The 12,147-nt window shown below is 49.8% G+C and overlaps 2 protein-coding genes across 3 annotated transcripts in view; both read left to right on the forward strand.

The window, feature by feature from the left end:
* The window catches only part of LOC101552334 (protein Shroom2), a 112,237-nt gene extending 108,657 nt beyond the window's left edge, over window positions 1–3,580 (forward strand). For both annotated transcript variants that reach the window (XM_055122309.1, XM_055122310.1), the window contains exon 10: window positions 1,390–3,580. In XM_055122309.1, coding sequence (XP_054978284.1) covers window positions 1,390–1,478 — 89 coding nt within the window. In that variant the 3' untranslated portion in view covers window positions 1,479–3,580. The remainder of the gene's footprint in view (window positions 1–1,389) is intronic.
* On the forward strand, window positions 1,496–2,002 carry LOC129399627 (claudin-34-like). Its single transcript, XM_055120053.1, has one exon. The coding sequence runs from the start codon at window positions 1,496–1,498 to the stop codon at window positions 2,000–2,002; it is 507 nt and encodes a 168-aa protein (XP_054976028.1).
* Window positions 3,581–12,147: the final 8,567 nt, after the last annotated feature.

The following is a 12,147-nucleotide window of genomic DNA, read 5'->3' on the forward strand; positions in this document are numbered from 1 at the left end:
CAGAGCCTGGGTTCTAGCTCAGAGAGTTATCTCTCTCTCTCTCTCTCTCTCTCTCACCCCTTTTTCACTCTTTTCTCTCTTATCGTGGCTGCATGGTCTTTTGCTTGGCCCCAGACCACAGCACTCAGGTTGTACACTCTAGCCTCTTTTTTTCTGAAGTGGAAAGTGTGCTTTGCAGAGGACCAGGAGTTTCCGCTGTAAGCTAGGCAGGCGTGGAGCGCCAACATTAGCCCGTGTTAGCTGGGGAGTGCGGGTGTTTGCCGTGGGCAGACCTGGAACCCAGGCAGAGGCCTGAATGCTGGGGTTCCTCCCTGCCCTTCCATCCTGCCGTGCCCCGGAAAGGAACCAACCATGCACCAGGGCCACGAACACAGAGCACCCTTGACAAGACCGAGCTGTGTGTGAACAGTGGCAGGCAGCTTCGTGGGGGCTTCCGGTGACCTCCTGAGCATTGCCCAGGAGCTCTGTGTCTCAGGTACAGTGCACGTGGTGTCCATGCCAACAGTTTTAGTATTACACAGAGGCCACGAGGTTGCGCTTCAGCATGTGGCCTCGTGAGGACACTGATATGGTGCCTTTGCCCTAGTTCCCTGAAGTGCAGCCCACTGTATGGAGGGTCGGTGCGGGTGGAGGTTGGGGGCAAGTGTTGTCCCTGGCTCTTGGCATGTTGATGGGGTGAGATGCCCGAGACAGAGGGTGAGGGTCCAGTGTCTCTGCAGGCCCGTGTCTTGGATGTTCCACGCCCATTCTGGCCTCACCCCATCCCTGTGCCGGAACGATCTCTCTCTCTCTCTCTCTCTCTCTCTCTGCACAACACCATTGATTGCAGCAATTACACAGGAGTTAGGATATAGAATCAGCCAGTGTCCAACAGCAGATAAGTGGATACTGAAGGAGCGGTATATAGACAATGGAATACCATGCAATTGCAAGAAACAATACCTTAAGATAAAAGTTAATTAAAAAATCAGATAGTGACCTGCTACTAAAAAATAAAAAAGTTTGTAAAGAGTAAAGTTTTTTTTTAAAATTTTTTATAGTGAATCACCATGAGGAACAGTTACAGACTTATAAACTTTCATGTTTACGTTTCAGTCATCCAATGATCAAGTACCCACCACTCCACCAGTGCCCATTCTCCACCACCAATGGTCCCAGCATCCCTTCCACAACTCCCACCTCATCCTCACCCACCCCACCCTGCCTCTGAGGCAAGGCATTCCCTTTTACTCTCTTTCCTTTGGTGTGTTGTGGTTTGCAATAGAGGCATTGGGTGGCCATTGTGTTTGATCTATAGTCTACCTTTGGCACGCATCTCCCGACCCAAGCGGCTCCTCCAAACACCCTTTACTTGGTGTGGAACTCTCTCTCTCTCTCTCTCTCTTGCAGGCCCTGGAAGACTCCCGGACTGTGGAACACGCGGGTCCACCACAGCAACCTGCATGTGGCAAACTTTGCTCTGCTCACTGTTGGCTTGATCATGTGCACCGCAGCCATGGGCTTCGCCGAGTGGCGGATATGGCACATGAGCAGTCCCCAAGGCCTGGCCCTCGTGGGCATATGGAAAGTCTGCATCTACCAAGTGCCGCGCACCCGCGTCGCACCTTTCTGCCACAGCTATCCGTTCTTCGACAGTTACCTCCCTCCTTCATTTCAGAGAGTCCAGTACCTCCTGCTCCTCGGCGTTATTCTGGGGTACCTGGGAAAGGTCGCCCTCATTCTGGCTCTCTGGAATGTGTTCATGGCGAAGTTGTCTGAGACGAAGAATTATTTTCTGATGTCCGGGTTTCTGTGCACCGTCGCGAGCATCTGCGTTTTCCTGACTGTCATCTACACGTACCAAGCCGTAAGCAGCGAGCAGGGCATTGACTTCCCATCGTCGTTTTCAATGCCCTCCAGGCCCGACTCACAGGAACTTGGCACTGCGCCTTTGGTAGCATCCCTGGGAGCCACCATGATGTTCCTGAGTGGTTTATTTTCCCTTTTCCAGAAACTCCCCTGAGGGAATCACTTGCAGCCTTTCCCCAGAGAACTGTGAAGTGACTGGTGGCACTGTAAGGTGCCTGGGACCTTCTGGGGAGGGTGACCACGATTTTCTACCACACTGGCCAGAGCATGAGACCACCCCTGTGAGTGCTGAGTAGGGAGCAGCTGGCCGTTTCCTCCCGTGGTACTTCTCTGGTGGGTGGGACCAAGAAAGGTTCATTAAAAAAAAATTAGTCCAGCGGTCTGTGGGTCTAAATGGATCTGGAGTTTTAATTATTGGTGGATGGGGTTTGCAGAGATAGTCCAAGACTTAAGGTGTTTGTCGTACCTGTGGCCGACCTGCATTCGGTCCTTCAAGCCCCACTAGGAGTGATCCCCAAGTGTGTGTGCCAGGAGTAGCCCTGAGCACTGCCGGATGTGACCCCTAATATTCTGCTCCCAAAATCATTCATTGAGTAATTACTGTTGGGTAAATCATAAAAACTGTACACTGAAAGTATGGAAATTAATTTCTGGGAGGGGGCAAAGCTTCCTCTCAATGACTTAGCAATTCTGCTAACCACCCCCCCAAAAAAAACCCCAGACCTTGTTTCATAGGTCATGCTAAGAACATTTCCCCAGCATATGAAGCTTCCCAAATCTGCAAAGGGAGAAGAGCATGAAAAACTCTCCCCACATCCATTGCTGGAAGGCTCAGCAGTTGTTACAAACCTGCTGTACTAGCTTCAGTACCTTTTTCTTCCGCTGCTTTAAATCCATTTTTCACATTTCAAATCAGTTTTAAGAACTTTTTTCAACAGTGCCGGGGATCAAACCCAGAGCCTCACGCATGCAGGCTTCTACCACTGCATGACATCCCTAGCTCATGTTGTCCCATGTGATTGTGTGTTTCTCAGAAGGGTTTAAACTCTGGATTATCATGTCCCTTCATCAAATGAAGAAAACTATTTGCTTTAAAATGGGGATTTAGATGAACTAAGCTTTTGCCCCACGCCGGCTAACAGAGGAAATATCCTTCTTCCTTGGTCTCTCTTCCCTCCCGGAGGAGGAGGCGTGGTGTCCGACATTTTATGGGACCTTTGAGCTGGTATGAACTTTGTGGCATGGAAAAAAAAATGAGCTTTGAACTTGAAACAGCAGGACGCCTGGGCAGTCTCGGGCCAGGCCAGGAGGTCGGGCTCCGGCTGAGATTCGACACGGGTGGCCATGCCTTTGCACAGCCGCGTGGCTGCAGAATGAGCAGGAGCCAGAGCCAGCTTTATGACTTGGGGTTCCAGCAAGTGCTTGCAACCATGTATCCAGACTGTGAACTAAGCTTTTCCTCTGTGCTGCTCCAGGAAGGGAAATGATTCTATTTCCAACTTAAATCTCCCTGGACTTAATTTCTAAAATACAGAAATTGTAAACCGCGTATCTCTTCATTCTCATCAGTGTAAAACTAATTATCAAATATTTCCTTGTCAATAGGGCTGTATTCTTGGGGGATAAATTCCAACAAAAATAGTGAGTCTGTGTTGAAACTCCAACAACAACAATAGTGAGTTTCGTGTTGGAATATGGAATGTAATCAAGGTAAAGAGAAAAGGAAGTGAAATTTATCAGTTATGCGGGGGAGAGGGGTTTGGGGGGTGAGGGGTGGGATGTATACGTTTTTTTTTTATTGGTGGTGGAATATGGGCACTGGTGAAGGGACGGGTGTTTGAGCATTGTATAACTGAGACATAAGCCTGAGAACTTTGTAACTTTCCACATGGTGATTCAATAAAATTTAAAAAAAAAAGAAAAGAAAAATAATAACAATAAAGTACCGATTAAGACTCAAAAAAAAATGGAGACTGAAGATTGATTTTTTTTTTTTTTGCTTTTTTTGGGTCACAGCTGGCTATGCACACGGGGTACTCCTGGCTCTGCACTCAGGAATTACTCCTGTCAGTGCTCAGGCGACCATATGGGAAGCTGGGAATTGAACCTGGGTCGGCCGCATGAAAGGCAAATGTCCTACCCGCTGTGCTATTGCTCCAGCAACCTGAAGATTGATTTGAACAGTTGAAGCTTTATGGAGTATTTGTGAGCACCAATCCCTAAGAGCATTTCATTACCAGGTGTCAGTGATGGTTGATGGTAAAACAGCAACGCAGTTTTGATAAAATCTAATCGGGACTAAGTAATTTTCCTTTTATGAAGTGTGAAGTGCAGAGGAGTAGAGTTTGCTTGCAGGGTCCAGATTAATCTCTGGGAGCACATTTGGACAATGGGCTCAGAGTCCCCAAAGGGGCACGTAATCCCCTGAGCACAGTAAAAGGGACGCTGAGCACTGCAAGTGGAGGGAGAGAAAATTGGAAGGGACGCAGAATGAGAGGAGAAGAGAGAAGGGACAGAGGGAGAGAGAAAGAAAAGGAACCTGAGAAGGAAGAGGGCGAGAGAGATGACTAGAAGCAGGTTAGTATCTGAAAGAGAAGAATTTTCTTGCAGAAACATATCTCAGAACAAAGCCAGTTTGAGAACATCAACTGGAACAAAAATTCACATAGGGCTCTTGGCCTTGCACACACTTGACCCAGGTTCTGTCCCTGGCCCACATGCCCCTGTCGGGCAGGTTCCCTGAGCACAGAGCCAGGAGTAAGCCTGAGCACTGCTGAGTGAGCCCAAAAAACACATGAGAACACAGGGAGGGACCCCTAAGCAGCAAGCCCCCAAGAGACCCCCAAGCTCCTTTGACTGCAGCCCTCAACACAGCCAAGACGGGGGAAGGTCGTGGAAAGTGCCACACACTGGCACCGATCCAGGACCAGAACCCAGGCCAGCTCTGGGTTCTTGTGATTAGGCCGGGTCCTTGCATGAGCCTGTGTTCCAGGAAACTGTCCCCTTGAGAGCCTGGAGGCCCGTAGTCATGGGATGGTGATGAGGGAGGGGGCTTCTCGCAGCACTGCTGGCCTGTGGGAGTGGGGTCTTGGCTGGGGTGGGGAGGGCTGTCCAGTACTGCTGGATGCTTAGAAGCCTCCAGAGCACACTAGCCTTGACACTGCACTCTCCCTCTAGCTGAACCCTAACGTCTCCACACCGTTCCAAATGTCCTCTGGGGACAAAACTGTCTGCTACTGAGAACCTCCAAAGTAGGGACAGCTCTAACTCGGGACACACAATGACATCCGGAAAGGACAGAAGAGAATTTTGTTGGGTGTTTGGTTTCGTTTGTTTCAGGGCCACACCCGGCAGTGCTCAGGCTTCCTCCTGGTTATGCACTCGGGGATCACACCTGGCAGGGCTCAGGGGACCACAGAGATTGAATGAGAGTCGGCCATGTATTACAAGGCAAACGCCCTACCCACTGTACTCTCCCTCCGGCCCTGATGAAGTTTGTTAGGAAGTAAACTGCAGAGGTCCAGAAACACAGCATCTGGTTTCCAGCATGTTTCTTGGTTTGTTTGGGGGCCGCACCTGACTCAGGCTTTTGGGGTCTCTCCCTGGGGTGCATGGGGTACTGAGGGGAACTGGGCCTACAGTGCATGCAAAGACTGCCCCCAACCCTGAGCCTGCTGAGTGTCTCTGGGGCCCTTCATCTTCCCTTAGCAGCACACGGGGGCCTCTGGCAGTGACTTTGCTTTCCCACAGACATCTAATAATGTCGATGAGCAATGCAGTGTTGGATCTTGACAACTCTGAGGAGGACTGCACTGCACCGTAGCACTGCCGTCCCGTTGTTCATCGATTTGCTTGTGCAGGCACCAGTAATGTCTCCATTGTGAGACTTGTTACTGTTTTTGGCATATTGAATACGTCATGGGGAGCGTGCCAGGCTCTACAGTAGGATTAGATGACTGAAAAGACAGAGCCGATGAGAGAGTTCAATTTGAACAGGATAAATTGGAAGACATTGTCTCAACCCCTGGGCGTGGGGGATCCAGAGACTGAAAATAGTAGAGAGAGATGTGTGGAGCCAGGAGTGTAGAATGACAGGGGCCAGGTATGCACGTCTTGAGGCATCCCAATGGGATTGAAATAGGTTATGAGAAAGGAAATACTTGTGGGCCGAAGCGATAGTGTGAAAAACATCTGCCAGTGGATGACCAGGGAAGAGCCCTGGCAGCTCTCCCCGTCGGCTGCCCCCCGCGCTCGGGGGTTTGGTTCTGGGCCGCTCTCCCAGCCGGAGTGGCCTGGGCCATGGGGCAGACGGAAGAGGAAACGAGGGCCAAGCCAGTTGATTGATCAGTTGCCGCTTATTCCATTCACTCCACGCGCCTCTTCCTTCCTAGCTCCGCACTCCTCCATCCTGCTCTCTGGATCCTCCTTCCCTTTGGATTCTGCTGCTCGAAGCTCCTTCTCTCCCCCTGCTTGTCTTTCTTCACCTTGCCCTCTAGGCTACACACGGTCAGCTAGCAAAATCAACATCAAAAAGCCCTTCCTGAGGGTCGGGCATTCCAAAGCCCTTCCTGACTGCCAGCAGGCAAAATACCTCTTAAGGTTTTTCTCCTTTTCTAGGCCAAGAACTTATTCACATCTTAATACTGGTTACTTTTGTATGGACACATTAAGAAATATACATTGAGGCTTGTAGGGCAGTTCTCCTGGCAACATCTTGCCACAGACTCAGACCACAGCACTCAGGCCAGATTAATCACTCCTAACCCTAGCAGGGTCCGAATCTAGTTATCACTGTTTGGATCATGACAGCATTTGTCCATGATGAAGCTTTTAACTTATAGTTAAGCATTAGGCACTTTGGCCAGACCCATCTCGATGCCAGGATAGCACACAACTCACTGCTTGCCCTGGGTCCATCTCATCCCTCGTCGGGACCCTGCTTTTGGGGGTGCTAGGAAGTAAAGGAAGCTGAGGCTTAGGTCGAGACAACAGATGCCCAGAAGGAAAATATCATGTAGAGTCAAATGACTCCCAGTTTACAAAAGCATAGCATTTGCTAAGTCTTCCTGTGTCCATACAAAGGACATGGCTCTGAATAAACTATGCAAAGGACTCAAGGAGAAGAGAAAAATATTTACAAGTTAACAGAACACAAAGAAAGAAGTTACAAATAAAAACAGAGGGATGGGAGCACTGTGATGGGAGTAACCCAATAAACCTAAACTAACTGAGGCTATGTTATCCTACATGATAGTGCATCAGGGAGGGCATTTGCCTTACACATGGCTGACAAGGGTTCGATCCCTGACATCCCCTATGGTCCCCCTGTGCACTGCCTGGAGTAATCCCTGAGTACAGAGCCAGGAGTAACCCGAGGATGCAAAAAAGCACAGAAGAAATGACATCTGTCCCTATATATTCATTGCAGCACTGTTCACAACAGCTGAAGTATGGAAACAACCCAAGTGCCCTAAAACAGATGACTGGTTAAAGAAACTTAGGTTCATCTACACAATGGAATACTACGCAGCTGTTAGGAGAAATGAAGTCATGGAATTTGCTTATAAATGGATAGACATGGAGATTATTATGCTAAGTGAAATGAGTCAGAAATAGAGGGACAGACATAGAAGGACTGCACTCCTTTGTAGAGCATAGAATAATATCACATGAGGCTGACACCCAAGAACCGTAGATACAAGGGCCAGGAGGATTGCCCCATAGCTGGAAGGCTGCTTCATGAGTGGATGGGGAAAAGGCAGATGGAATAGAGAAGGGATCACTAAGAAAATGATGGCTGGAGGAACCAGTTGGGACGGGAGATGCATGCTGAAAGTAGATAATGGACCAAACATGATGACCTCTCAGTGTCTGTATTGCAAGCCGTAATGTCCAAAAGTAGAGAGAGAGTATGGGGAATATTGTTTGCCATAGAGGCAGGGAGAGGGAGGGGAAGTGGGGGTATACCCGGGATATTGGTGGTAGGGAATGTGCACTGGTGGAGGGATGGGTGTTTGATCATTGTGAGATTGTAATCCAAACATGAAAGCTTGTAACTATCTCACAGAGATTCAATACAATTTTTAAAAAAAACAACATATTTTTTTTTTTTTTTTGCTTTTTGGGTCACACCCGGCGGTACACAGGGGTTACTCCTGGCTCTGCACTCAGGAATTACCCCTGGTGGTGCTCAGGGGACCATATGGGGTGCTGGGAATCGAACCCGGGTCGGCCGCGTGCAAGGCAAACGCCCTCCCCGCTGTGCTATTGCTCCAGCCCCAAAACAACATATGTTTTGAACTAAACCAGTACCTTTTTTTTTTTTGGTTTTTGGGTCACACCTGGCGATGCATAGGGGTTACTCCTGGCTCTGCACTAAGTAATCACCCCTGACGGTGCTCAGGGGACCATATAGGATGCTGGGATTTGAACCCGGGTCGGCCACGTGCAAGGCAAATGCCCTACCCGCTATGCTATCACTCCAGCCCTAAACCAGTACCTTTTGAACTTGTTTTTATATACAATTATTTCAATTCTCTTTTTAACAACTCAGTACAATGCAGATACAAACAAAAATTATAATATAAATATTTAGAGAGAAAAATGTACTAGCATCACAAAAACTTGTACCATTTTTAGATAGCATGAGAAAAAATCTTTCTAATTAATTTTAATAGTTCTTATACCTTAGATATTTCAAATCATGAAGCTTTTACACCATTCTTTAACAATTTTCACCTTGGGTTCATGCTTGCATTTTACAAGTCTTTTTTTTTGCTTTTTGGGTCACATCTGGCAACACACAGGGGTTACTCCTGGCTCTGCACTCAGGAATCACCCCTGGCAGTGCTCAGAGGACCATATAGGATGCTGGGAATCGAACCCGGGCCGGCTGCGTGCAAGGCATATGCCCTACCCTCTGTACTATTGCTCCAGCCCCTACAATTCTTAATAAGCTCCAAAACACCCAAATTTAAAAGATTTTTTGGAGTACATATTACTAATCTTTTTGATGGAACTCTTTGCCCACTTACAAGGATTTCCATTCTGATTTCAATCTGACTTTAACATTTAAAGCACTCAACACAGACAGACATACAGAAAGATAACAAAAATCACATGCATGTGCATTCATACACACCTGATCAATTGATTGGACTCTCCAAGAACCAGGGAAGAAAAACTGATGGACAGAGAAAGGAAGGCAGTCCCCAGGGTAAAAATTTCCTATCGGCTGATTGGGATTATACCCCGTTTCTCAGTCTAACTAGCCTGTCTCCTGCTTGTTAAAATTGGGTCAAAAAAGAAGCGCTTCTGTTTTTACAAAACCAGCAAAAATTTTAAAAGAAGGAATCCATACCGCTGTTTTTTTCATTTGCTATCCCTTGTTCACTGAGAAGCTTCAGTCTTTTTGTAGGACACCAAAAATGGTTTCTGTTTGCTGAACTAAAAGCAAACCCTCGTCCCCACCTTTCCACCTGGCCTGCCATCCAACTCCCAGAGACTGGGACCCCGTAAGGGACTTTACGTCTCTGACTAATTTTATCTAAATCATTTTTAATTCTATTAGAACTCATTTCTTCTGAGCTATCCTGAATTTCCCAACGTTTTTCCGCTGATGTCATTTCATCAGAGCAATTCAAAAAATTCAAGGTGAGCAGTGCTCTGGATATTTGCTGTCTAGGAGAATCCGTATATATTCCCCCTTTTTGTCTAAGTAACATACCTTTAAGCGAATGATTTGCTCGTTCAATAATGACTTGTCCTGTACTGTTATACAATATTCCCTTAATATGATTGACACCATAAGCAGAGAAAAAATCACGCATTTTTGCAGAGGTATAAGCAAGTGCATTATCAGAACACCCAGGAGGGAGCTCAGGTGAGCACTCAGGGGGGCGTTCAGGTGAGCGGGGTCGTCCAGGAGAGCGGGGGCGCCCAGGGAGGCCACAGCAGCTGTGTCCCTGGACTGTGCAGGCTCGCGATGGGGCTTCAGGAGCCGCTGGGAGGGCGTCTGGGGGAGGGGCTGCGCCCGCGCCTTGCCGTCCAAGTGTCTGCAGTCACGTGGCAGGGTCCGTGCTGAGCCGCGGCCCTCCGTGTCCTGCTCAGGATCCTCCTCAGGGACAAGCCCGGGCTTCCGTGGCGGCGGCACACCTGCCCCACAGGGGGCATCCACGTGTCTGGGGAGGAAGGACACGGGTGAGACGCCGGACTCCCAGGACGGCCCGTGCCATTGCGGTCGGGACGCCCAGCCCTGCAGCGCGCCCTGGCCCCTCTCCCCCACACCATCTGCAGCCCAGCGGCTGGGGGCAGGGGCGGATGGGGGGAGGGAAGCCGAGTGCAGGGCACCAGCCCCAGCCGCTCTCCAGCCCCAGCCGGGCCGCCCCTCCCCCTCTCCCTCCTGGCGTGCACGGATGTGGCCAGCATCAGGCTGGTGCACGCGTCAAGCCCGGGCACCTGGGGGTCCCCTGAGCAGACACAGAGCAGCCCCTGAGGACTGCCAGGCGCCCCCCTGCCCCCGCCCCAATAAACAGACAAGAGAAAAGGGTAAAGAACCGGAAAAAAACCAAACCCTAAACCGGGTAGGTGCTGGGCTGGGCAGAAGGTAGAGCATAGCTAAGATAAAGAAATCAGTTTTCTGCTGCTGTTGTTCTGCTGGGGACCCCACACACACATTCTGATGGAGCTCGGGGGACCACATCCCGGGGGCGGAACCGGTCGACCACGTGAAGGCGAGCACTGAGCAGATGGAGCACCTACGACGTTGTTTCTATATGAGAACTAACGACAGCCTTCAAAACGGTGGGTAAATTATAAGGAGGGCGAGTGGGGACAATGCCTGCAGGTCACATGGAAGTGCAGGAAAAGAAGCTACCAGAACCACAGTAAGACTAACTTCGTCCCTTTCCCGAACATCAATACAAATCAGACAATCAGACACTGAAAGGAAAGGACTTCATCTTCGTTCAGAGCAAATCACCCAAAGACGAGTGACATGTCAGCAAGCAGGGAGACTAACCTCCAGGCACCGCCGGCATTCCTGCAGAGAAATTCCTGCAGAGTTCCTTTCCCAAAACAACTAAGAATTCAGCCAGTGGTGTGAATGGGTGAGTTCCACATAGAATGGGAACATGCATCCTATGTGTATGTCTGTTTGTCTTGGGGGTCCACACTCGCAGGTGCTCAATCTTCCTCCTCATTCTGCACTCAGGGCTCACTCCCGGTTGGACTGAGAACCCTGTGCAGTGCTGGAAGTACCTTCCCCGGTGTAAATTCTTTCCAGGTCCAACACGTTTCTTTTTCCCCCAGTCCCTGGCCTTCCCTTCCTTGTTGCCGTGCCGGGGGCTGGCTCACACACGTGTGCTGGGAGCTGCACACTTGCTGTGGGGCCAGGGATGACAGCAGCAGAGGCAGCAGGAGTGCAGCTGTGCCAGCTATCGGAAGAGTGGCTGCATCATGCGGGATTCCAATACCACATGCTTCAGGCTTGCCCAGGAAAGGCCTCAAAGCTTCAGACAGGAGAGATTTACCACAGGGCCTTGGGCGTTGGAAGAATGAGCTAAGCGGGCTGCAGACAGGAGCCGGGGCAGGGAAGGAAAGGAAAACCTGCTTCTCCAGAGATCTGGCGGTTGTGGAGTGGCCCCAATGGCAGCCTTTGCTCCGGGCTGCTTCCTCTCACCCCCAGTGTCGCAGGATGCCCGTGCCATCACCTCTCACACTCTGCACAGTTGTGCGGCCTCCAAACTATGAAGACTGTGTTCTCTTCCGGTCCTCTCATTTCTTTGCATCCTCTTTCTTCACATGTGACCCTGACCATTTCACTCAGACACTCATTTAACCTGAAACTGAATGGAGCACAGAGACTGCCGAAGGGCAGGGCTGAGTGTATGCTTCACGTGCTGGGGCAGGGTTCAATGCCCAGATCTACACGGTCCCAGACTGGGAGTCGTCTCTGAGCACAGAGCTGGGAGTAGTGCAAGGCACTGCCAGATATAGCCCCCTCACACACACCCGCTGTCCTTCTTCTGTAGCTTAAAGCTAATCACTGATGAAGACATCAAAAACACCCTTTTTCTCCAGGGGCCAAAGGTATAGGAAAGCATGGAAGGCACTTGCTGTGCACGCTGCCCACCAGGTTTGATCCCTGGCATCCCGTATGGTCTCCTGAGCCCACCAGGAATGATTCCTGAGAGCAGAGCTGAAGTCACCCCTGAGTATTGCCAGATATGGCCCCCAAATAAACAAAGCATTGCTTTTACTCTCTGCGCTGGGGCTGTAGCTCGGTGTTGGCGTGTGTGG

This window comes from Sorex araneus, chromosome X, assembly GCF_027595985.1.
Source record: "Sorex araneus isolate mSorAra2 chromosome X, mSorAra2.pri, whole genome shotgun sequence".
Taxonomy (NCBI): domain Eukaryota; kingdom Metazoa; phylum Chordata; class Mammalia; order Eulipotyphla; family Soricidae; genus Sorex; species Sorex araneus.